The sequence below is a fragment of the Cetorhinus maximus genome, chromosome 11 (genome assembly GCF_964194155.1).
Source record: "Cetorhinus maximus chromosome 11, sCetMax3.hap1.1, whole genome shotgun sequence".
Classification (NCBI taxonomy): domain Eukaryota; kingdom Metazoa; phylum Chordata; class Chondrichthyes; order Lamniformes; family Cetorhinidae; genus Cetorhinus; species Cetorhinus maximus.
Genome location: NC_135889.1, coordinates 21,913,429 through 21,939,244, shown reverse-complemented (window position 1 = coordinate 21,939,244; position 25,816 = coordinate 21,913,429). Strand labels below are relative to the sequence as shown.

The window sequence follows — 25,816 nt, the reverse complement described above, 5'->3', positions numbered from 1 at the left end:
GAGGTTTCAGCACAGTTGCCTAGCCAAATAAACTGTCTCTCTCCCCACCCATCCAATAAACAAGCATTTACAAAGAAATTGAAAAAAATATCACAATTTCCCCTAACATTCCTTTATTTTTTTTCTCCCGATTTGCTTGCAACAGTGCCCAAATTATTATTTTTTAATTTATGGAGACACTAAGATAATCGTTGATCCATTTTAGAAAGTGTGTGTGTGAAATTAGACATTGGGTGAAGAGGGGAGGCTTGGCTGTAATGTCATCCACTGTCTAATGGATAAGCACCATCGGGTGTGGCTTGAAACTCAAACCCAGATTTGTTGATTGGTATTATTGCATAGTCCATAATAACTCGTTACAATAAATGGGTTAAGGTCAGGATTTATATGACCCCAGTCAGAAAATCTAGGCTTCACTGTCCACATTCACATAAGCAATAGACTCTTGGTTGAGGTATCAGTAAAGAACCTTGCACCCAAGGACAAAACCCCAACAAAAGTCATTAATTTTACAGGAGGAAATGAAATTGTGCAGAGCAAGGGAACTTACTCAACATCTTTACCTGGACTGACTTTTTCCTCTTTTCTACTCAGAAACATTTCTCAATACCCGAAGATCAACTTATCTTCTATTCCACTTAATACTGCAGCGCCGCCTTGCGGCCGGAGGACTCATCCCCGCCGCGCCGCCCCGTGACAGGGGGGACTCGTCCCCGCCGCAGCGCCGCCTTGCGGCCGGAGGACTCGTCCCTGCTGCAGCGCCGTCCCGCGGCCGGAGGACTCGTCATCACATCCTGCTCTGATGGCTCTGAAGCGGATCTACTGATGGAAACAGCGAGTTGAGAGAAATCGCTCCGTCAGCTGATGAGACGCTCATTCCCGTGTCAATAACGCCGACCAAAGTCAGTTTGTCCCGCGAGGAGGGAGCCTCCCAGTCTGCCCTGGAGCCGGCATTCAGCGCCGCGGCCTGTCCGAGGGAGTGGGGCCTTTGGTTTGGTTTGGAGCTGCAGCCCAGCGTACAGGGCTGTGAGCGGACGGAGGCTGCAAACCTGGAACAGGTGAATGTGGGAGAGTGGGTCTCCTCCCTTCCCTTTAATATTCTTCAGGTTGTTATTCTAAATTAAAACCGTTAAAATCTGGGGGCAGAAAATGCTGTTCTTAAAATTGGACCATTTAAATTGTCCAAGTCACTTTCTGTATCTCGAGTCAGTGGTGTCAGGGTGGAAATTTGCTTAGGAAGGAGATACTGGCCTTGGCGGGGATGCAGTGTAGATTGACCAGAATATTGGGGTTAGATTATGAGGACAGGTTGAAGACTAGGTTTGTGTTCCCTGGAGTTTAGAAGATTATGGGGTGATCTGATTGAGATGACTAAGAGTTTGATAGGGGAGATAAAAACTATTTCCTTCAGTGGGAGAGTCCAGAACAAGGGGACATAATAATCTTTAGAGCTGACCCACTCAGGGTTGATGTCAGGAAGCATTTCTTCACACAAAGGGTGATGGAAATCTGGAAATCTCTCCTGTAAAAAGATGTTGAGGCTGGGCTTAATTAATCAAAACTGAGATTGATAGACAAGGCGTATGGACTCAAGGTTGGGTGGATGGGAATAAGAAACAGGTCAGCTTTGATCTAATTGAATGGGGGAACATGTTTGAGAGGCACAGTTGCTTTTCCTGGCCCTATGTTTCAGCACAATTGATGGAATATTTGTGTTGCTTGGTTTTTCTGCCTCGTGTACAGTTCTTTGCTGTTCTGAGCTCACCTGCTGCTGAAATCCTCATCCATGCCTTGTTATCTCTATACTTGACTATTCCAATGTACTCCTGGCTGGTGTCTCATATTTTACTTTCCATAAGCTTGAGCTCATCTGAAACTCTGCTGTTCATACCCTAACTCACACAAAGTCCCATTCATCTATCGCCCCTGTGCTCAGTGACCTACATTGACCCCTGGTCCAGCATCGTCTCAATTTTAAAATCTTTATTCTTGTTTTAAAATCTTTTCACTTTCCTTGTTCCTCCCAATCTCTGTAACTTCTCTGGCCTTGCAACACTGTCTGGGCTCCTCCAACTCTGGCCTCTTGTGCATCGCCCATTTTAATCATTCGATCATTGGCTGCTGTATTTTCAGTTGCTTTAGCCTCTAAACTCTGGAATTCCCCTCTGTCACTTTACCTTTCTTCCCTCCTTTAGGAATTTTCTTAAAACCTAGCTCTTTGGTCATCGGTCCTAATATCTCTATATGCGGCTCAGCATCAGATTTTGTTTGGTAATGCTTCTGTGAAATGCCTTGGGATCATTTGCTATGCTAAAGATGATAAATGCAAATTGTTGTAAATTTTAGCTGACTTTGTTTTTCTCATTAGTATTTTTATAGACACTCTTTTCTAAGCTGTCACCTCCAACGCCACTAGCCCTCTTGGTTTGGTCATCTGTCAGTTTGACTAATTTGCTTTATGTTTCTGAATTCAAATTTGCCCATGTAAATTAAAAACAGCACCACACCAAGCCCTAGCAACAATCCTTCGAAAAACTCTTGTTTCATATCAATTAGCTAATATACCCAATTTGCAGGGATTACTGTGAATTCTACAGCTTTAAATTTAACCAGTTGGCCTTTTTTTAAGAGTCTAAACCAGAAAAGTAGTGGGTTCAAGTTTCACTCCATAGACTTGACCACATATCCAAGATGACATCCCTGTTCAGCACTGTCGTAGGTGCAGTTTTTCAGATGAGTCGTTAGGCCTAGGCCCCATCTGTGCTTTCAGTTGGATGTTAAAGATCCTATGACATATCCTAAGAACAATGGAGTTCTCCTAGTGTACAGCCGAAAGTTTATCCCACAACCAACATCACTAAACTACAGCATTAATTGGTAAGACAGATTTTGTGATGATTTATCTCATTGCTGTTTGAGCTTGCTCTGCACAAGTTGTTTCAAGTTCTACCTTCTCAACACATTGATTCACTGCCCTTGGAAAAGAAGCACCTTTGAATTTTTAAACTCTGACTGCATTACAACACCAACACCACCATGCTTCAGGACTACTTCATTGGCTGTAAAGTGCTCCGGGACATACTCAGGTCATGAAAGGTGCTGTATGAATAAAAGCTTTTCTTCTAAGGCCTAGTTGGCTCCTGGACCAGGAACATCTTGACTTCAAAATTCTCATTCTTGTTTTCAGATCCTTTAGTGGCCTTGCCCCTCTCTTTCTCTGTAATCTTCTCTAGCCCTATGATCTTCCGAGATCTCTGTGTGCTTCTAATTCTGACCTCTTGATTGTCCCAAATTTTAATCACTTCAGCACTGGTGGCCGCGCCTTCAGCTGCCTGGACCCCAAGCTTTGGAATTCCCTCCCTAAACATCTGTGACTCTCTTTTTCCTCCTTCAAGATGCTCCTTAAAACCTGTCTTAATATTGCTTCAGTGTCAAATTTTGCTTCATAAAGCTTCTGTGAAGTGTATTGGGACATTTCATTCAAAGTGCTATATAAATCTAAGTTGTTGTTGTTGTTATAGTACTGGGTTGGTTATTGCCTTCACCACAAACCCAATAGAGGGACAATGTGGCCATTGTTAATGTTGCAATAACATCAAGCATATTAATAGTTCAATATTTGTAATGACATTTGCTGGTTTATAAAAGGTTAGGCCGATAATATCACAGGAACCGATATTCTAGAATGATTTGAAGGTTTAATCCCATTCTATGGTTCAGGTCATGTTAACAGTTTTGTCACTGCGGTGATGTTTTTGTACTTTACCTCCATTTGAGCTGTGAATAAACACCCAACAAAATGATTATAATGGTAATGTTCAGCATTTAAATCAGATTCAGGCATCTGTGCTTGCTTCCAGTAATCCTGCTGTAAAATCTGGTTTACACAGATGCATTGGATCAACAGGTATACCAACAGCAGACACAAACTAAATTTAACAGCAGGGATACCAGGAGCTGACTCACCAAAATGGGGGCCTCATGAATTCTAATTTAAGGAAAAGGAAGTTTACATCCTGTGCTTCCAATCTGGGAGGTGCCTTGAGAGAGAACATTTGAGCAATAAAACTCTGGTGCAGTACTGGTGGGTACAGGTCTGTCACTGTATAACACTGGGGTACAGTACTGGTGGGTACAGGTCTGTCACTGTATAACACTGGGATACAGTACTGGTGGGTACAGGTCTGTCACTGTATAACACTGGGGTAGCATGCTTGTGGGTACAGGTCTGTCACCGTATAATACGGGTACAATCCTGGTAGGTACAGGTCTGTCACTGTATAACACTGGTACAGTACTGGCATGTTCAGGTCTGTCACTGTATAACACAGGTAGGGTGCTGGTGGGAACAGGTGTGTCACAGTCTTACACTGGTGTACAGTACTGGTGGGCACAGGTCTGTCACTATATAACACTGGGGTACAGTACTAGTGCATCCAGGTCTGTCACTGTATAACGCTGGGGTACGGTACTAGCATGTTCAAGTCAGTGACTGTATAACACTGGGGTAGCGTGCTGGTGGGTACAGGTCTGTCACTGTACAATACGGGTACAGTACTGATGAGTACAAGTCTGCCACTGTATAACACTGGGGTTCAGTACTGGTGCATCCAGGTCTATCACTGTATAACACTGGGGCATAAAATTGACGGGTACAGGTCTGTCACTGCATAACATTGGGGTACAGTCCTGGTGGGTACAGGTCTCTCACTGTATAATACGGGGACAGTACTGGTGAGTACAAGTCTGTCGCTGTATAACACTGGGGTACAGTACTGGCGGGTACAGGTCTTTCACTGTATAACGCTGGGGTGCAGTACTGGTGGGTACAGGTCTGTCACTGTATAACACTGGTACAGTACTGGCATGTTCAGCTCTGTCACTGTATAACACTGGGGTAGAGTGCTGGTGGGTCCAGGTCTGTCACTCTACAACACTGGGGTAGCACTGGCAGGTACATGTCTATCACTGTATAACACTGTAGTACAGTACTGGCATGATCATGTATAACACTGGGGTGTACAGTGTTGGTGGGTAAAGGTCTGTCACTGTATAACACTGGGGTACAGTACTAGTGGGTTCAGGTCTGTCACTGAATAATACTGGGGGACAGTGCTGGTGGGTCCAGGCCTATCACTGTGTAACACTGGGGTACAGTACTGGTGGGTACAGGTCTGTCACTGTACTCCACGGGTACAGTACTGGTGGGTACAGGTCTGTCATTGTATAACACTGGGGTACAGTATTGGTGGGTACAGATCTGTCACTGTATAACACTGTGGTATAGTATAGGTGGGTCCAGGTCTGTTCATCACTGATCCATCATTGAGTAAGATCCTGGCTGTTCTGATTGTGGCCTTAATTCCCCTTTCCTGCCTGCTGCTATAACCCTTGATTCCCTTGTAGATCAAAAGTCTGTTTAACTCGGCCCTAAATATATTCAAGGACTCAGCTTCCACTGCTCTCTGAGGTAGAGAATTCCAAAGGTTAATGACCCTCTGAGAGAAGAACTTTCTCCTCATCTCCATCTTAAATGGAGACCGCTTATTCTGAAACTGTGCCTCCTAGTTCTAGATTTCCCCACAAGGTAAACATCTACCATGTCAAGCCCCCTCAGAGTCTTATGTTTCAATAAGATCGCTTCTCATTCTTCTAAACTCCACAGAGTATAGGCCCAACCTGCTCAACCTTTCCTCATAAGACAACCCCTTCATCCCAGGAATCAGCTTAAGGAACCTCCCCTGAACTGCTTCCAATGCAAATATATCTCCCATTAAATCGGAAGACCAGAACTGTACACAGTACTCTAGGTGTGGCCTCAGCAATGCCTCATACTTCGCTACTTTTATGCTCCATCCTCTTGTAATAAAGGTCAGCACTCCATTTGCCTTTCTAATTACTCGCTGTACCTGCATGCTAAGTTTTTGTCATTCATGTAAAAGGACATCCAGATCCCCCTGTACTCCAACATCCTGGAGCCACTCTCTATTTAAATAATAATCTACTTTTCTATTCTTCCTACCAAAGTGGACAACCTCACATTTTCCAATATTATACCCCATCAGCCAAATTACCGACCTCTCTCTATCCCTTTGTAGACTTTTTACATTCTCCTCACAACTTAAATTATGGCTGATCTGCATCTCAACACCATTTTCTCACCTTTGCTCCATATCCTTTGATAATATTACCAAACAGAAATCTATCGATCTCATTTTTGAAAGTTCTTATTGTTCCAAAATCCATAGCTGTTTTGGCAGAAAGTTCAAAATTTTTATGACCTTCTGTGAAAAAGAGCTTCCTGGTTTGGCTTCTGACTGGCCTATCTCTAATTTTAGTGCATGTCCCTTTGCACTTGATTTCTCCCACCAGTAGAAATAGTTTCCCTGTATCCACCCTATCAAATCCTTTTAAAGTTCTAAAGGACTCAGTCAGTTCACCACTCATCCTCTTGCATTCAAAGGAATAGTTCATGCAACTAGCCCCCATAATTTAACACTCTAACCCTGTTATCATTCTGGTGAATCTGTGCTACAGACCAGTATATCCTTCTTGAGGTGCAGTGCCCGGAACTGAGCACAATACTCTGGATGTGATCTGATCAAAACTCTGTACAACTGAAGAATAATTTCCTCGCCTTTGTATTCCAGCCCCCTTGAGATAAAGGTCAGCATTCCATAAGCCTTTTGATTGTTTTTGATCCTGAAAACTAGCTTTTAGTGATTTGTTTACTTAACTCCCAAACCTCTTCACTCCTCCACATTCCCTTGTTTCTCACCATTTAGGAAATGCTCTGATTTATCTTTGCTGGTTCCACCTATTTAATGTTCCTCCTAACTTAGTGTTGTCTGTATAGTTGTGTACAAAACTCACTATCCCTTCAGCCAAGTTACATACAAACGTACAAATTAGGAGCAGGAATAGGCCATTTTGCCCCTCGAACCTGCTTCGCCATTTGATAAGATCATGGCTGATCTAATTGAGGCCCTTGTGACCTCAACTCCAAATTCCGTCTATCCCCGATACCCTTTGACTCCCTTGTTGGTCAAGAATCTATCCACCTCTTCCTTAGAGAGAGTGTCTGAGAATAAGGGACAGGTCATTTAGGACTGAGATGAGGAGGAATTTCTTCATTCAGAGGGTGGTGAATCTTTGGAACTCTCTGCCCCAGGCTCAGCCGTAAGCATGTTCAAGACTCAGATTGATAGATTTGTACATATTAAAAACGTCAAGGGATACAGGGATAGTGCAGGAAAATGGTGTTGAAGTAGAAGATCAGCCATGATCTCACTGAATGGCAGAGTGGGCTCGAAGAGTTGAATGGCCTACTCCTATTTCTTATATTTTTAAAAAATATTCAATGATCCTGCTTCCACCGCTCTCTGGAGCAGAGGGTTCCACAGTCCACGGCCCTCTGAGAAAAAAATTCTCCTCATCTCCGTCTTAAATTACTGCCCTAGTTCTAGCCTCTCCCATAAGGGGAAACATCCTTTCAGCATCTAACCAGTCAAGATTCCTCAGGATCTTTAATGTTTCAATAATACCACCTCTCATTCTTCTAAACTCTAAAGGATACAGGCTCAACCTGACCAACCTTTCCTCATAAGATAACCCCCCGCTACCATTGCAGGAATCAATCATGTGCGCGTTCTATGAACATCTAATGCAATTATGCCTCTTCTTAAATAAGGAGACCAAAACTGTACATAGTACTCTAGATGTGGTCTCACCAACACCCTGTACAACTGTAGCAAAATATCCCTACTTCTATATTTCATTCCACTTACAATAAACAACAACATTCCATTTGTCTTCCTAATCATATGCTGTACCTGCATACTAACTTTTTGTGATTCATATATCATGACACCCAGATCCCTCTGTACCTATGAGTTCTGCAATCCCTCCCTATTTAAATGATATGCTGGTTTTCTATTCTTCCTGCCAAAGTGGACAAATTCATATTTTCCCACATTATACTCCCATCTGCCAAATTTTTGCCCACTCACTTAATCTGTCTATATCCCTTTGCAGACTCCTTATGGCCACTTCACAAGTTACTTTCCTACCTATCTTTGAGTCATCAGCAAAGTTAGCAATCATACATTCGGTCCCTTCTTCCAAGTCAGGCCCCAGCACTGACCCCTGTGGCACTGATGTCATTTCATCCTGCCAAATGCCTACATTCTGTTTCCTGTCAGTTAGCCAATCCTCTATTCATTGATAATATATTACCTGCTGCACCATGAGCTCTTATTTTGTGTGGTAACCTTCAATGTGACACCTTGTCAAATGTCTTCTAGAAATCGAAGTGCACCTCATCCACAAGTTCCCCTTTATCCACATGGCTTGTTACTTCCTTAAAGAATTCTAATAAATTAGTCAAACATGATTTCCCTTTCACAAAACCATGTTAACTCTGCCTGATTGCATTGAGATTTTCTAAGTGCCCTGCTATAACCTCCTTAATCATAGATTCCAGCATTTTCCCAAAACAGATGTTAAGATAACTGGCCTGTAGCTTCCTACTTTCTGTCTCCTTCCTTTCTTGAATAGAGGAGTCACATTCGCTATTTTCCAATCTGTTGGGACCTTTCCAGAAACTAGGGAAATTTGGAAAATTACAACCAGTTCATCTTCTATCTCAGCAGCCTCTTCTTTTAAGACCCTAGGATTATTATGACAGAGCCGATGGTAAATGCTGAGCTGCTCAAATCCCAAAGGGAAACTTGAAACAACTGCCACAACTGTTTTGCAATTTGTATAAATTTTGAGATGCATGCCTTGAATTCAGTAGTAATAAGACCACCAAGTCTTATAGGTTTCTTACAAAACTAAATTAAACATTTATTAATAGAAGAAGTGATTTTAGATACACACATCGATCTATAAATTACTACTATGATAACTTCTAAATCTCCTAGTTAATTTAACTCCCAGTTACACTTTCATTAAGGCAACAGTAAGACACATAGATTTTAAAAGACCCAAGCAAAAAAAAATTATACCCTGAACAATCCAATTCAAAATGAGTTTTCTTAACTTCAGTTCCTTGTAGACAGCAGCTTGAGGCTTAGATGTTGGATGGTTTCACACTTGTTAGATCTTAGAATGCCTACCCTTACACACAATCTTCAATCCTTTATAAATATTTTCCTCTTTGAATGCAAATTCCCATTGTTTCATTGTGTCTTTGGACTTTACCTTTCTGATAATAAAAATCTCTCAGTACCAATTTTACCAGTAATCTTTGGGAAAATAAATACACTGTTTCTTACTTCTAGGTGAGACATTTTACCCCTCATTTGAATTCAATTAGCCTGGTTTATTTAAAAATGCAAATGTTCCCTTTACACCTATGTCTACCTAGGTGAAACATTTTACCCCTCATTTGAATTCAATTAGCCTGGTTTATTTAAAAATGCAAATGTTCCCTTTACACCTATGTCTACCTACTTAATATTTCAAACCTAGCTCATCTTCCAATACATCAAAGCCTTCAGACCAGCTGCCTTTAATTTAATTAAATCACACACACACTAACATTATGAGAATTATTACATCTTCCTGATAATTTGAAATCCATCAGGACCCAATGACTCGTCAGATTTTAGTTCTAATAATTTTCTCGTTACCCTTTCCCTGGTGATTGGACATGTTTACATTCCTTCCTCCCTTTCACCTTTTGCTTCACAATTATTTCTGGAATGCTATTTATATTCTCTACAGTGAAGACTGACAGGAAATCATCTGTTCAATTCATGCGCCATTTCCTTGCTTTCCATTATTAATTCCCCAGACTCTCTCCCTAGAGGAGTAACATTCGCTTTACTTACTCTTGTCCTTTTTAAAAGCCTGTCGAAACTAAGTCTGTTTTTATATTTTTAGCTAGCTTTCTCTTGTACTCTAATTTCTACCTCATTATTATTTTAATTATTATTTGCTGTTTTTTATATTTTGTCCAATCTTCTGACCTGCCACTCATCTTTGCAGGATTGTAACCTTTTTCTTTCAGCTAGGTACTATCTTTAACTTCCTTAGTTAGCCACGGATGGTGTGAACTACCCCTAGAGTTTCTTTCGCACTGGAATGTATCCTTGCTGAGTGTTGTGGAATACATCCTCAAATGTCTGCCACTGCATCTCTACTGACCTATACCTTAACCTAATTTCCCAGTTCACTTTAGCCAGTTCTGTCTTCATGCCCTCATAACTGGATTTGTTTAAGTTTAGCCTTAGACCCACTCTTCTCTCCCTCAAACCAAATGCTAAATTCAATCATGTTATGTTCACTGCTACCTAGGAGCCCCTTTACTATGAAGTCATTAATTAATTCTGCCTCATTGCACATTGCCAGATTTAGAATAACCTGCTCTCTGGTTGGCTTGAGGACATGATGATCGCTGTATCTCATAAGCTCCCATTATTTCTTCCTGCATACCCCGTCCTAAAGTGTGGTTACTGTTCAGGGGGTCTATAAACTATTCCTGCAAGTAGCTTTCTGCCTTTATTGTTTCTTATCTCTACTCCAATTGATTCTACAGCTTGATCTTTAAAACTAAAATCATCTCTCCCTAATGTACAAATGTCATCTTTGATTAACAGAGCTACCCCTCCACCTTTTCCTAACTTTTTGTCCTTCTGAAGTGACAATGAATATTCAAGGGTACATGACATTTTGCAGCCATGTCTCTGTAATGGCTGTCTGATCATACATATTGATTTCTATTTGAGCTGTCAATTCATCCATTTTGTTGCGAATGCTGCGCGCATCCAGATCCAGAGCCTTTAGTTCTGCCTTTTTGTTATTTTTGCAATCTCTGGCCTTTTCTGCTGGCGCACTCTTAAGTTTGTAAATCTGTCCCTTCCCTGTCACTTCTTTTATTGCAACCCTGTCCTCTTGCCTTGCCCTCTCTCTTTAATTTATCACATCTTCCCTCACTTGATCCCTCACCCCCACTATTTAGTTTAAAGCCTTCTGCACTGCCCTAGTTATGTGACTCGCCAGAACTCTGGTCCCAGCACGGTTCTCAATGGTACAGCTTACACTTTCCCCAGTACTGGTGCCAGTGCCTTACGAATCGAAACCCATTTTGATTAAATATTATTAATTATAATTAATTCTAACTATAACATATTAATAAATATGATGAAAAGATGCGGTCCCAGAACAGATCCTGGGGAAATCATTGGTAATGTACTGCCAATCAGTCTACCTACCCTTCATTTTCACTCTTTGTCTTCCAACCAATTTCCAATCAAGGTCATAACGTTATCTCCACTTCCGTGTCCTCTCATATTTGTTAATAATTATTAGTGGAAAACCTTATTGAACACGTTCTGGAAGTCCACACTTAGGTACCATACACTCTCTTACCTATGTTATTCGTGACCTCAGAAAATTCATCTAGATCAATCAGAAATAACTTATGCTTAATAGAGTTTTGTTGGCTCTCTCCAATCAGCTCATAGTTGTCCAAATGCTCAATCACTCTATCTAATGACTGATCCAAGTAGATTCTCCACAATTGACTTTAAATTGACAGGTTTGCAGTCACCTGGTTTCTCTCTCCTACCCTTTTAAAAAAAAAATTGCATTTACATAGCATTTTTCGTGACCACGGATGTCCCAGTGCTTTTTGCAGCCAATGAAGTACTTTTGAAGTGTAGTCACTATTGTCATTTAGGAAACACGGTGGGCAACATGTGCACAGCAAACTCCCACAAACAGCAATGTGATAATGACCAAATTATCCAGTTTTTGTGATGTTGATTGAGGGATAAATATTGGCCAGGAAACGGGTTAATTCCCCTGCTCTTTGAAATAGTGCCATGGGATCTTTTACATCCACCCAAGAAGGCAGATTGAGCCTCAGTTTAATGCCTCATCCAAAAGAAGGCACTTCCAACACTGCAGTATTCCCTCAGTAGTGCACTGGAGTGTCAATCTTGATTTTTGTGCTAAAGCCTTGGAGTGGGACTTGAATCTGGAACTCTATGACTCAGAGGAGAATGTGCTACCAACCAAGCTGCATAATGGAGTGACATTAGCAAATTTCCATCCTATTGGTACAATTCCTGAATCAAGAAAACATTATGACTAACACTTCTACAATTTCCTCATCTACTTCTTTTAATATCCTGTGGTGAAAACCATCAGATCCTGGAAATTTGACTATCTGAAGCCCCATTATTTTCTCCATTACCATATTGTTACTTGTACTGGTTCCAATAAGTTCCTTCCCTTGATTTATTTTTAGTTTCTAATTTATCACTGAAATAAATTCTCTTCCTCTATTGTCAAACTGATGAATCGAGTGTTAGCAGATACAAGTCTGTTACCACAGAGCATTGGGGTATAGTACTGGTGAATACACTGTTGCAGCAGTGGGATACAGTAATGGTGGGTATAAGTGTGTCACTGTATAATGCAGGTACAGTACAGGTGAGCACAAATCTGTGACTGTTACAGCAGTGTGATACAGTAATGGCGGGTACAAGTGAATACAGATCTTTCACTGATGGTGACTGTATGGAGAGCAATTTGAGGCAGTGAATTAAATGTGAAGCATATTGGGTTAATTCCCTGCCCTTGTTTATACCACAGTGGAGCCTGTGTATCTCTGCTCTAGTCAGCCCATGGATGGAGAACAGATCAGTTGCGTTAAACTGCATTTAAATAATTTATCGAGCACCAGTTTTGGTGAATTATATCAATAAATATATACTGGTTGCAAGTCTTTCAGAAATTTAACAAAATCCTATGTGCTGAAAACAAAAGACTTTGCTAGCAGGTCTGTCAACTTTCAAAAAAGTGTTAATGCTTTGGGTGGGGCTTAGATCTAAAAATATCTCACCCAAAATGTTCACCTATCTTTCTAATTACTTAGAGGGGGTTAGCGTGGACTTTAAAAGGAAAGGTCATATTTGACCAACCATACTGAATATTTTGAAGAAACAACAAAGAGTAGATAAGAGTAATGGAGTAGACGTAACACATTTTAATTTTCAAAGGCCACCGATAAGATACCGTATTGTAAACTCATGACTAAGATTAAAGAAGTTGAGTTGGGTCAGTAAGCAGAACGGATAGAAAGCTTGCAACAAAATAGAATAGAATAGAAAGTAGAGGACAATGGTTGTTGTCTGCCAACTCCCAGTCACGGCCGCAGAGAACAATATCTATCCCCCTGACTATACTGTCTCCTATCACTACCGCATTCTTGTCATGCCCCTCACTTGAATGACATCCTTCACCATGGTGACAATGCAATTTCCAATCCCTGTCACGAATGGGTTCAACTTGCAAAAGGTGGGAAGTGATGTTCCACAAGGATCGGTTCCGGGATCATTGTTGTTTGCCATTTACATAAATGATTTGGACTTGGGAGCTGAATGTACAATTTCAAAATTTGTGAATAACACCAAATGGATGGATATAGTTAATACTATATTTTGTCACATTCTTCCTCAGTAAGATTTTGCAGAACAGTTGTGCAAATAGCAAATGAATTTCATTTTGGGTTCAGTGTAATGTATTACATTTTGGTAGGATGAACAAAGAGATCACATACCCCTTGGAATATAGGAGTCCAAATGGGGTTGAGGAGCAAGGGGATCTAGGGGTAAAGATTCACAAACCATTAGAAGCAGCAAAGCAAGTTAACAAGGCCATTAACGAAAAATACAAATAAAAGACTGGGTTCAATTCAGAGAAATAGAATTGAAAAGCAAAGGAGTTATGGTAAACTTTTATGTAAATTTATGGAGTACTGTGCACAGTTCTGATTTCATATTGCAAAAAGGACATAGAGGGACTGGAGAAGGTGAAAACAAGATTTACAAGGATGATACTAGAACTGAAAGGTTATACCTATCAGGAAAGACTTAATAAGCTGGGGTTCTTCCCAAGAGGAGAGGCTGAAGAGGTCACATGAAGAGGGTGGATAGGGTAGATGTAGGGATGGTGTTTCCACATGTGGGGAAGTCAAAAACTAGAGGTTATAAATATAAAATAAAAATCATTAATAAATTTACAGTTAAATTTCTGTTATCCAGCACTGTACCAACCAGCACAGCAACAGAAATTTGGTTTTTGACTGGAGATATCTCTGATCTCCCATCCTTGGCACTAACCCTTATTACTGAGTGGTTATATTCACCGCTCCCTGTCAGTCCCACTCTCGCACAAACGCTAAAAGTTGTCAGACCCACAGGCAGTTTTTATCCGCAGCCTGCCTTTGCTCTGGTCTCAGCCTCCCACTGTTCTGCAGCACTCAGCGCTGCTCACCAGATTTGCTCCCACACCTCATGTGAGACCTCAACACTGGCATCACCATGAGATCACCCAGGAACTTTCTGATTGGATGAAAATGCAAACTCATCTTACACCTTCGTTAACCGGCATTATTGATTACCTGGCACCTCCTGTTTCTGGGACATGCTGGATAACAGAAATTTTTACTGTGATATAGAATCCTGAAGAAACCTCTTTACCCAGAGAGTGGTTAGAATGTGAAACCTGCTGCTACAGGGAGTAGCTGAGGGGAATAGCATCAATGCATTTAAAAGGAAGCTAGATACACACACGAGGGTGAAGAAATAGAAGCATACAGTGATAAGGTTAAATGCAGAGGAGTGGGCGGAAACTCATGTGAGTATTAACACCAGCATAGACTAGTTGGGCAGAGTGATCTGTTTCTGTGCTATGGATTCTCTAATTTTATGTAATTTCTTCTCTGATAGAACTGTGCTGTTCCAAGGTTAGCTGAGGATAGGCGTTTGACTCCAGAGTCTTCGGTTTCAGTGGAGAACGTTGAATTGGTAAAGTTAACATAAGAAAAAGAAAGAACTTGCATTTATATAGCACCATTTCACAATTTTAAGATTTTGGGCAAGAACTGCAGGGGGAATGTGAGGAAGAACTTTTTTTATGCAGGAAGTGGTAATGTCCTGGAACTTGCTATGAGATGGCAGAAGCAGAAACAATCAATGATTTCAAAAGGAAGTTGGATGGGCTCTTGAAGGAAATAAGCCTGCAGTGCTACAAGAATCAAGTGGGGTTGTGGGAGGGAGGTGGGATTGACAGGATTATTGCTGGAAAGAGAGACATGAATCCAAAGCTTATTGTCTTGCATTCATCAGGACAGATGCAAGAATGCCAAATTTCAAATAATCGCAACAGTTTATACTACAGTAGAACAGGGTGCTGATGGTTGGAAAGCCAACTGTGGCTGAGGCATTGGCATGGAGAAAGCAACAGAGAACTATAGGCTATAGGGCCGGATGGGGTGGGGGGGCAGGCGCCGGGGAGGGGGCGGGAAAGAGTGGGAGAGCAATAGTGATAGAGGATTCTATCGTAAGGGGAGCAGATGGACGTTTCTGTGGCCGCTGACGTGACACCAAGATGGTATGTTGCCTCCCTAGTGCCAGGGTCAAGGATGTCATTGAGCAGCTGCAGGACATTCTGAAGGTGGAGGGTGAACAGCCAGAGGCTGTGGCCCATGTCAGTACCAACGACATAGGTAAAAAGAGGGATGAGGTCTTGAAAGCAGAACATAGGGAGCTAGGAAATAAATTAAAAAGCAGGATCTCAAATGTAGTAATCTCAGGATTACTCCTAGTGCCACATGATAACGAGATCAAGAATAGGAGAATAGACCGGATGAATGGATGGCTGGAGAGATGGTGTAGAAGGGAGGGATTTAGATTCTTGAGGCATTGGGACTGATTCTGGGGAAGATGGGACCTGTAGAAGCTGGATAGGTTGCACCCCAGCAAGACCGGGACCAATATCCTCGCAGGGGTATTCGCTGGTACTGTGAGGGAGGGTTTAAACTAGTTTGGCAGGGGGATGGGAACCTGAACAGTTAGACACGAGAGGGAAACAAAGATAGGAATGAAAGACAGAAAAGTAGAAAGCAAAAGTACAAAGCAGAGGAAACAAAGGCTAGCAGCAAATAGGGCCATAGTACAAAAAAATGTGTAAAAAGACAAGTCTAAAGGCACTGTATCTGAACGTATGGAGCATTCACAATAAGGTAGATGCATTAACAGCACAAACAGTAGTGACAAGGAAGGGGACGGCATTAAACAGGAAATTAGAGATACATGTAACAAGGGTGCTACAGTAATCATGGGTGATTTTAACATTTAGACTGGGCAAAGCAAATTAGCAATAATACTGTGGCAAATGAATTCCTGGAGTGTGTACGACATGGTTTTTTAGACCAGTATGTCAATGAACCAACCAGGGAACAAGCTATCCTAGATTTGGTATTGTGCAATAAGAAGGGTTTAATTATTAATCTTGTTGTGCGGGGTCCTTTAGGGAACAGTGACCATAGAATTCTTCCTTAGATTGGAAAGTGAAGTAGTCCAATCCGAAACTAGGGTCCTAAATCTGAACAAAGGAAACTACGAAAGTATGAGGCGTGAGTTTGCTAAAATAGATTGGGGAACTTCATTAAAAGGCATGACAATGAATAAACAATGGCCAATATTTAAGGAACGAATGTATGCATTGCAACAGTTATACATTCCATTATGGTGCAAAAACACAACAGGAAAACTGGCCCACCCATGGTCAACAAAAGAAATTAAGGATAGCATTAGCTTCAAAGAGGAGTCATATAAAGTTGCTAAAAAAAGTAGCAAGCCTGAGGAACAGGGAACAGGTCAGAATTCAGAAAAGGAGGACCAAGAGGTTGATTAAGAGGGGAAAAATAGAGTATGAGAGTAAACTTGCAAGGAACATAAAAGCAGACTGTAAAAGCTTCTATAAGTATGTAAAAAGAAAAAGATTAGTGAAGGCAAAGGTAGATCCCTTACAGTCTGAAATGGGAGAATTTAAAATAGAAAACAAGGAAATGGAAGACCAATTAAGCAACAACTTTAGCTCTGCCTTCACAAAGGAAGACACAAATAACTTCACAGAAATACTAGAGAAACAATATATATCAATGATTTGGATGAGGGAACCAAATGTAATATTTTCAAGTTTGCTGACGACACGAAACTTGGTGGGAATGTGGGTGGTAATGTGAGCATGAGGAAGGTGTTAAGAGGCTTCAAGACCATTTAGACAGGTTGAGCAAGTAGGCAAATACAAGGCAGATGCAGAATAATGTGGATAAATATGAAGCTATCCACTTTGTTAGGAAAAGTAGAATGGCAGAGTATTATTTAAATGGTGATAGATTGGGAAATGTTGATGTACAAAGGGACCTAAGTGTCCTTGTACACCAGCCACTGAAAGCAACCATGCAGGTGCAGCAAGCAGTTAAGAAGGTAAATGGTGTGTTGGCCTTCATTGTGAGTCGACTTGAGTACAGGAGCAAAGATGTCTTATTGCAGCTGTACAGGGCTGAGATGAGACCACACCTGGAGTATTGTGTGCAGTTTTGGTCTCCTTACCTAAGAAAGGATACACTTGCCATAGAGGGAGTACAGTGATGGTTCACCAGACTGACCCCTGGGATGGCAGGATTTTCGTATGAGGAGAGATTGGGCCGACTCAGCCTGTATTCACTGGAGTTTAGAAGCATGAGAGGGGATCTCAATGAACCATATAAAATTCTGATAGGGCTAGACAGGATGCAGGGATGATATTTCCTCTGGGAGGGGGCCTAGAACAAGGGGTCACAGTCTCAGGATACGGGATAGGCCATTTAGAACTGAGATGAGGAGAAATTTCTTCACTCAGAGGGTGGTGAACCTATGGAATTCTCTACCACAGAGGGCTGTGGAGGCCAGGCCACTGAATATATTTAAGGAGGAAATAGATTTCTAAACTGTAAAGGCATCAAGGGGTATGGGGAGAGTGCAGGAGTATGGCGTTGAGGTAAAGAATCTGCCATGATCATACTGAATAGCGGAGCAGGCTCGAATGGCCTACTCCTATTTTCTATGTTAATGGAAAATACCACTCACGTAGCCACTGCAGAGTAGCACTTTGCTTTTCCAGGGTAATTTGAGGTAGACTGGGCACTTTTCAGGCCCAAAAGTGGCGACCTTTGGCCATTCTACTGTTAGATGTGATTCTGCAGTTGGGCACCAACTATCAAGCTTCCAGTACTGACAAAGGGTTGACAAATCCTTGATCTGTCACCATTTCTCCGTCATTTACAAATGCTTCCAACTTAGTTTCCATTCCTCCTCATTTTGCAGACTGTCACTGTTTGCTGTTTACCCTGCACTTTCCGACTGGGCTCTTTTAAAGATGCTAACAGACTTGGTGTATTTGCAACCTTTTGCATTTTTGAAAAATGTAGTTTTATGCAATGATTTAACATGGAATGGTTAAATAAAAGAACAGATTTGCATTTGAAGTGGAAGATGACACAATTATGTGGGTTGGAGTGGGACCATGGGATGTGTTTTGGATTGTTCCAGCAAAGAGCTGGCAGAGGTACAACAGGTTGAATGCTATCCTGTGCTCTTAAATGTTCACTCTATTTTTGTAGGAAGAAACCAGTGCTTGTGGAGTTCTATCCTAAGAAGAAGTTGGTGTCTTCAGGAGAGGGTGATCAAAATTGGGGGGAAAGAAAGATGGGGCTGGGGAAACATGATCCTGATACTCAACATTTTGGTGGAAATTGAATGAATACATCTCACTGATGGGAGTAAGCCTGAACAAGTATGAGCGGATACTGCTTTCCAGTCAACTGTCAGCATGGGCTTAGTGGGTAGTTCTCTTGCCTTTGGGCGACTAGATTATGGGTTTAAGTCCCACTCCACAGACTTGTGCACACAATCCAGACTGGCGCTTCCAGTGCAGTGCGCAGGGAGTGCTGCATTGTCTGAAGTGCTGTCTTTTAGATGAGACATTAACCAAGGCCATCTGTCCCCTCAGGCAGATATAAAAGATATCTGTTTGGAGAGCTCTGTTATGGTTTTTTGCTGGTGAGATAACACCATCCTCTACTTACTGCTGTTCTTGCTGTGTAACCACTTTGCATTGGTATAGCGTCTTTAGCATAGGAAAATATCCCAAGGTGCTTCACAGAACCGTAATCAGAGGATGAACAAACTGAATACGGCACTGTGGTACAGGGAGACATTCAAGTGGGGGGGAGGAAATAGTAACAGAGTAGTGGCAGGGGACAGTATAATTAGGGGGATAGATACTGTTCCTTGCAGCCGTGAGCGTGAGTCCTGAAGGATGTGTTGCCTGCCCAGTGTCAGGGTTAAGGACATCTCCTCAGGGCTGGAGAGGAACTTGGAGTGGGAGTGGTGGGATCCAGCTGTCGTCATCCACGTTGGTACCAATGACATTGATAGGACTAGAAAGGAGGTTCTGTTAAAATAATTTGAACAGTTAGGAGTTAAATTAAAATGCAGAACCTCTAAGATAATAATCTCGGGATTACCACCTGAGCCATAGGAAAACTGGCATAGGGTAAATAAAGTCAAGGAGTTAAATGCGTAGTTCAAAGATTGGTGTGAGAGGAATGGGTTTCAGTTCATGGGGCACTGGCATCAGTACTGGGGTAGAAGGAAGCCGTTCCAGTGGAGCAGGCTTCACTTGAACCGTGCTGGGACCAGTGCCTTGGCGAATCGAATAACTAGGGCTGTAGAGAGGGTTTTAAACTAAGTAGAAGTGGGGTGGGATGGGGGGGGGGATTCTGGTGGGGATATGTAGGCTTACAAAACAAAAGGATATGGCAGCATTGCAGGGTAGCTGTTTAGGTAATGATACTCAGAGTGTGCCTAGAAGGGACAGAGTGTACAAACATTAAAAAAAAACAACAGAAAATAGGGTCAAAGGGGGAAAGAATGATAAACAGGCAAAATTAATGGCTCTTTACTTAAATGCAGGTAGTATTTGGAACAAAAAAATGAATTAACGGCACAATTAGAGGTTAATGGGTATGATCTTATAGCCATTATGGAGACATGGATACAAGGAGATCAAAGCTGGGAACTAAACATTCAGGGGTATGTGACTTTTTGAAAGGGCAGGCAGGAAGGAAAGGGTGGTAGGGTAGCTTTGTTAGTATGAGATGGAATAAGTATGATAACAGGAAATGATCTTGGATCGGAAGATGTAGAATGTAGATGGAGGTAAGAAATAACAAGGGGAAGATGACACTGATGAGAGTAGTCTATAGGCCCCCTTAACAGTAGCTATACTGTTGTGCAGAAATAAATAGGAGATAATGAGGGCATGTAAAAAAGACAGTACATTAATCATGGATGACTTTAATCTTCATGTAGTTTGGGAAAATCAAATTGGCAGAGGTAGCCACGAGCAAGAATTCATAGGGTGTATTCGGGACAGTTTCCTAGAACAATATGTTGTGGATCCAACCAGGGATCAGACTATTTTGGATCTGGTAATATGTAATGAGACAGGATAAATAAATGATCTCAGAGTAAAAGATCCCCTAGGAAACAGTAACCATAACATGGTGGAATTTAGCATTCAGTTTGAGAGTGAGAAACTTGGGTCAGAAACAACTGTGCCAAACTTAAATAAGGGCAATTACAAAGGAATGAGGGTAGAGTTGGCTGCAGTGGACTGGGAAAGGAGTTTAGCAGGAAAGACTGTTGATGGACAAAAGTAAATGTTTAAGGAAATAGTTCATGGCTCACAACAAAAATATATCCTAGTGAGGAAGAAGGATTCTAGGAAGGGGATAAACCAACCATGGTTAACCAAGGAAGTTAAGGATAGTATCAAATTGAAAGAAAAAACATACAACGTGGCAAAGATTAGTGGTAAGCCAGAGGATTGGGAAAGTTTTTAACAAACAACCAAAGATGACCAAAAAATAATAAAGAGGGAGAATGTAAACTTTGAGGGTAAACTAGCAAGTAATATAAAAATGGACAGGAAGAGTTTCTTTAAATATATAAAAAGGAAGAGAGAGGCCAAAGTGAACATAGGCCTCTTAGAGAATGAGGCTGGGGAAATAATAATGGGGAACCAGAAAATGACAGAGGTGTTGAATAAATACTTTGCACCAGCCTTCACTGTAGAACACACTAATAGCATTCCAAAAATACTAAATAATCAAGGGGCAAAAGGGGGTAAGAAATAAATACAATAACTATGACTGGAGGAAAAGTGCTAGGAAACTAATTGGGCTAAAGGCCGGTAAGTCCCCTGGACCTGATGGGTTGCGTCCTAGAATATTAAAGGAAGTAGCTACAGAGATAGTGGATGCACTGGTAGTAATCTTCCAAGAATCCTTAGATTCTGGAAAAGTCCCAGAGGGTTGGAAAACTGCCAATGTAGCACCCTTATTCAACAAAGGGTGGAGACAAAAACCAGTTAGCTTAACATCTGTCATTAGGAAAATGTTAGAGTCTATTATAAAGGATGTAATAGCAGAGCATTTAGAAATGCATAATATAATCAAGCAGAGTCATCATGGCTTCATGAAGGGGAAATCACGCCTGACAAATTCATTAGAATTCTTTGAGGAGGTAACAAGCAGGATAGATAAAGGGGAACCAGTAGATGTAATATATTTAGATTTCCAAAAGGCGTTCGATAAGGCACCACACACAAGGATACTTAACAAGGTAAGAGCCCATGGTGTTGGAGGTAGTATATTAGCATGGATAGAGGATTTACTAACTAATAGAAGACAGAGAGTTGGGATAAGGGGGGCATTTTCAGGATGTAGCTAGTGAATGCCACAAGGATCAGTGCTGGAGCCACAATTATTTTCAATATATACTAATGACTTGCATGAGGGAAGTGAATATACTATTGGCAAGTTTGCGGATGGCACAAAAATAGGTGGGAAGGCAAGCAGTGAGGATGACATAGAGTCTACGGAGGGATATAGACAGGTTAAGTGAGTGGACAAAAACTTGGCAGATGGAATATAATGTGGGAAAATGTGAGGTTATGCACTTTGGCAGGAAGAATAGAGGAGCTGAATATTATTTAAATGGAGAAAGACTGCAGAAAGCTGCAGCACAGAGGGATTTGGGGGTCCTCGTGCATGAATCACAAAAAGCTAGCATACAAGTTCAGCAGGTAATAGGGAAGGCAAATGGAATGTTGGCCTTTATTTCAAAGGGAATCGAGTATAAAAATAGGGAAGTCTTGCTAAAACTATACAAGGCACAAGTTAGAGCACACCTAGAATACTGTGAACAGTTTTGGACCCCTTATCTAAGGAAAGATATACTGACATTGGAGGCAGTCCAGAGAAGCTTCACTAGGTTGATCGCGGAGATGGAGGGATTTTCTTATGTGGAGAGCTTGAGTAGGTTGGGCCTGTACTCATTGGAGTTTAGAAGAATGAGAGGTGACCTTACTGAAACACATAAGATTCTTAGGGGGCTTGACAGGGTAGATGCTGAGAGGTTGCTTCCCCTTGTGGGAGAGTGTAGGACCAGAGGGCATAATCTCAGAGTAAGGGGTCGCCCATTTAAGACAGAGGTGAGGAGAAATTTCTTCTGAGGGTAGTGAATCTGTGGAATTCTTTACTGCAGAGGGCTGTAGAGGCTGGGTCGTTAAGTATATTCAAGGCTGAGATAGACAGATTTTTAATCAGTAAGGGAATCAAGGGTTATGAGGAAAAGGCAGGAAAGTGGAGTTGAGGATTTTCAGATCAGCCATGATCTTATCGAATGGCGGAGCAGACTTGAAAGGCCTACTTCTGCTCCTACGTCTTATGGTTTTAATCAGACAAAAAGCAATACCCAGCCAAAGGAGACCAAAGGTGATTAAAAACATGGCCAAAGAAGTAAGTTTCAAGGAGTGCCTTAGAGGAGGAGAGAAAGAGTTGGAGTTATTTATAGAAAGAATTTCTGAGCTTGGAGCCTAGACTGCTGAAAGTACTGCCACCAATGGTAGGACGGAAACGGGAGACCCTAAGAGGTCAATGTTGGAAGAGTGCAGAATTCTCAGAGGACTGCAGGACTAGAAGAGGTTGCAGAGGTAGGTGAGGAGGTGGGTGGCGGGGGGTGGTGGGGAGGCCATGGAGAGAGTTAACATGGGAATGAGAATTTTAAAGCCTCTGATGACATGCCCAAGGACAGGAAATATTGATGTTTTAGCAAATATCCAAGCAAACCTACATCCTGTTACTGCAGCATAGTGCAGTAATATGCCAACAATCTCTGTGACTGGAATCTGATTGATATAATGAGTCAGTATGAGTGAGCCCTGATCAAAGTGAAGCTACTATATTAAAATGCTTTATGGTGAATATGTTCTTTTTGCAATTTCCCTTTTGCCATTGGTGGATTTTCATCGGTGCCAGCAGTGCCTTACCCGTGTCAGGGTGCACAAGGATGAGCGTGAGTCATATATTTAAATGTAGGAGGGTAGCACATCCAAGCCTGATCCTGTCCATTAAGCCTACCTGGCTGATTTCCTTTCCTCTGACTAATTTAGTGGCCTTCCCACTGATCCAGCCGAGAGCAACTAATTCAGCACAGATTAGTGATTGCACCCGGCATCTTCTTTGATTGCTTCGATACCACACCGCATTGGTCTGGTGACAATTGGGGGAAGCTCCTCTGTAGAAATCTTACCATGTTTACTATTTAACAAGCTGTTATATGCTATAATCTAATTTGATTTCATGTATATAATTATATCAGTTCAATGGGATGCTTCTTACTGGTGGCAAAGAGCAATTGATTGTAATTTCACAGGCCTGTTCCAAAATCGTAATAACAACACAGTTATTGTTCCCTTCGTGAAACAATGACCGCACTTCAGAAAGATGCTTTATTGGTTATGAGGCGTCTTGGGATGCACTGAGGTTGTGGAAGGCGCTGTACAAATGCAAGGCTTTTTTTAATTGTTCTGAAATTGTAAAGTCTGGATCTAATTGCTTCTGTTGGTTCTCTGTTCAGGTTTCTCAAAACAGAAACAGTACACAATAATGGACAGTCATCAAAGGTAAGCATTTATTATGCAACAGGAGTAATATCAGATAGCATTCTGATTCTGTGCGTGTGGGGGGCCCCTGGATATTCAAATGCATTACCAGACTGTTCTCAGTTCCAGTTCAAATGACATCACAAGGGCAAGGCTCAGTTACCTTTCCTGAGCCTGCATTTGTGGCTTAAGTTCACTGATCAGGTTTCTGTGATTTGTAGTGTTTTCTACCGTGCAGTCAGAGGTATGATTGGCTGCATAGTGGAGATAGGGAAAACTGCAGAAGGGGAGAATGGAGCCTGCATCTCTCCTCTGTGCATTGGTGAACAAAGGTGGTCCACAGTCCATCAGTCACTTGTGCAAAAACACTGCTGGGAGCAATCATTTACAGGAGTAGTTTAGCTCTGATCTGTGAGTCAATCCTCAAATTATTTCACATTTATGTAGTGCATGCCTCATTTTTCCTTCCCGCAGCTTATTGGCTGATGGGCAGTTCCATTCTCAATGACATTCCTTTTTGTTGTTCTCCAAACTTGCTGCTCCTATAATCGATTCCTCTCTCATTCCTGCTGCTCTTTCACTTTACATTGCTGTGTTTTCTTGTTTATTTTTAGAGTCTTTGAATGTGAACAAGAGGGTTCTTTATTCCCAGCATGGGCTCCCAATGATCCAGACCTCAGATTCACTGCAGTGGTAGTTGTTATCAGTGCACCAGCCATCTGACCTCCAAGCAATAAAGGACACCAAAATAATCTTAAGAAAGACACCAAAAAACCTTGTCCACATATCTTTATCCAGATGGTAAAAGGCCTTCAGATCACTCCCCCTCTCAGCCACCTCAGAAGTTCCAGAGAGCACTCAAAAGGCAACTCCTCAACACTGTTGGAATTGGCATGAATTCCCACCTTGAACTGAGGACTAGCACAGCTGAATACCACTTTTCCACCTAATGAGGTGATGAACAGGGTGGGAAGTGGCTGCAGATCCTTGCCTTAACCAGAAATTCACTCTGTACGAGAAGAGAAATCTTTCTCCACCAATGAAAACTACCCCTCACCCAATTTATTATGTTTGTACTTCTATCACTGATGACTGGGGAGAAAGCTTTAAATAGTTTTTGAATTGAAAGACCTGAAATAATCTACTTTGGAAATTGAATCAAATAGCAGATAAATGATAGCTGCTGATATCTTCCTATCATGGGGTTCAGAAAATTGCAGTTGGACTTCTGCCTCTGCCAAGTGTCTAGTATATGTAATTAGTCATAATGCATGAGGGACCAAAGGCATCTCTCTGTCTGTTAGAGAGACAAGTGGTTATATAGCTTGAGGGGCACCGCTCCCCATGAAGTGTGGGGCAAGGCAAGGAGGCAGGCTTCTATGAAATATTGTACGTTTACACAGAGATTGAAAGACACCTTTGAAAGTGGTGACTCCCCATTATTGTTGGTTGGTGCAGCCACCTGGGATTGTGAATTTAACTAGGACCTAGCCTGATAATAGGATGTTTTAAGCTGTGAACTAAAGCAGAGTTCACCAACTTTAACATGACATGGTTTAGAACCTGTCAGTGGGAAAAATAAAGAATGTACTTTGGGGTTATTGAAGCAACAAGTGACTGGCTGTTCTCATCGCTAGGTATTCTGGAGAGATGTTTAACCGACATGTTCTCCATGACGATAAGTCTGTGGTGAGCCAGATGCAGAAGAAATACTGGAAGACAAAGCAGGCGCTCATCAAAGCAACAGGGAAGAAAGAGGATGAGCATGTGGTGGCGTCGGACGCAGATTTGGATGCAAAGTTGGAGGTAGGTGTGTAAATCCGACCACCCCCAGCGAACTGTCAAAAACATCCAGAAGTGCAATTATAGATTGTATGCTTCCAAAATTTGGGCTGAGTGTGGAGATAGTTAACCTATAGTAATGGTCATTACAGATCTTATTACTGGTAGGGGATTTGAGGTT

General features: G+C 41.7%; 1 protein-coding gene across 4 annotated transcripts in view; it reads left to right on the top strand.

Moving 5' to 3' along the window:
* Positions 1-765: 765 nt before the first annotated feature.
* Positions 766-25,816, top strand: part of LOC144686429 (islet cell autoantigen 1-like protein) — a 129,774-nt gene continuing 104,723 nt past the window's right edge. Inside the window, exons 1-4 of one of the 4 annotated variants that reach the window (XM_078551626.1) lie at positions 766-1,058; positions 14,745-14,822; positions 23,829-23,874; positions 25,491-25,659. In XM_078551626.1, coding sequence (XP_078407752.1) covers positions 23,858-23,874; positions 25,491-25,659 — 186 coding nt within the window. In that variant the 5' untranslated portion in view covers positions 766-1,058; positions 14,745-14,822; positions 23,829-23,857. Of the gene's footprint in view, positions 1,059-1,085; positions 1,107-2,793; positions 2,878-14,744; positions 14,823-23,828; positions 23,875-25,490; positions 25,660-25,816 lie in introns of those variants that run through there. The other 3 variants (XM_078551625.1, XM_078551628.1, XM_078551627.1) reach the window with 3 other exon arrangements.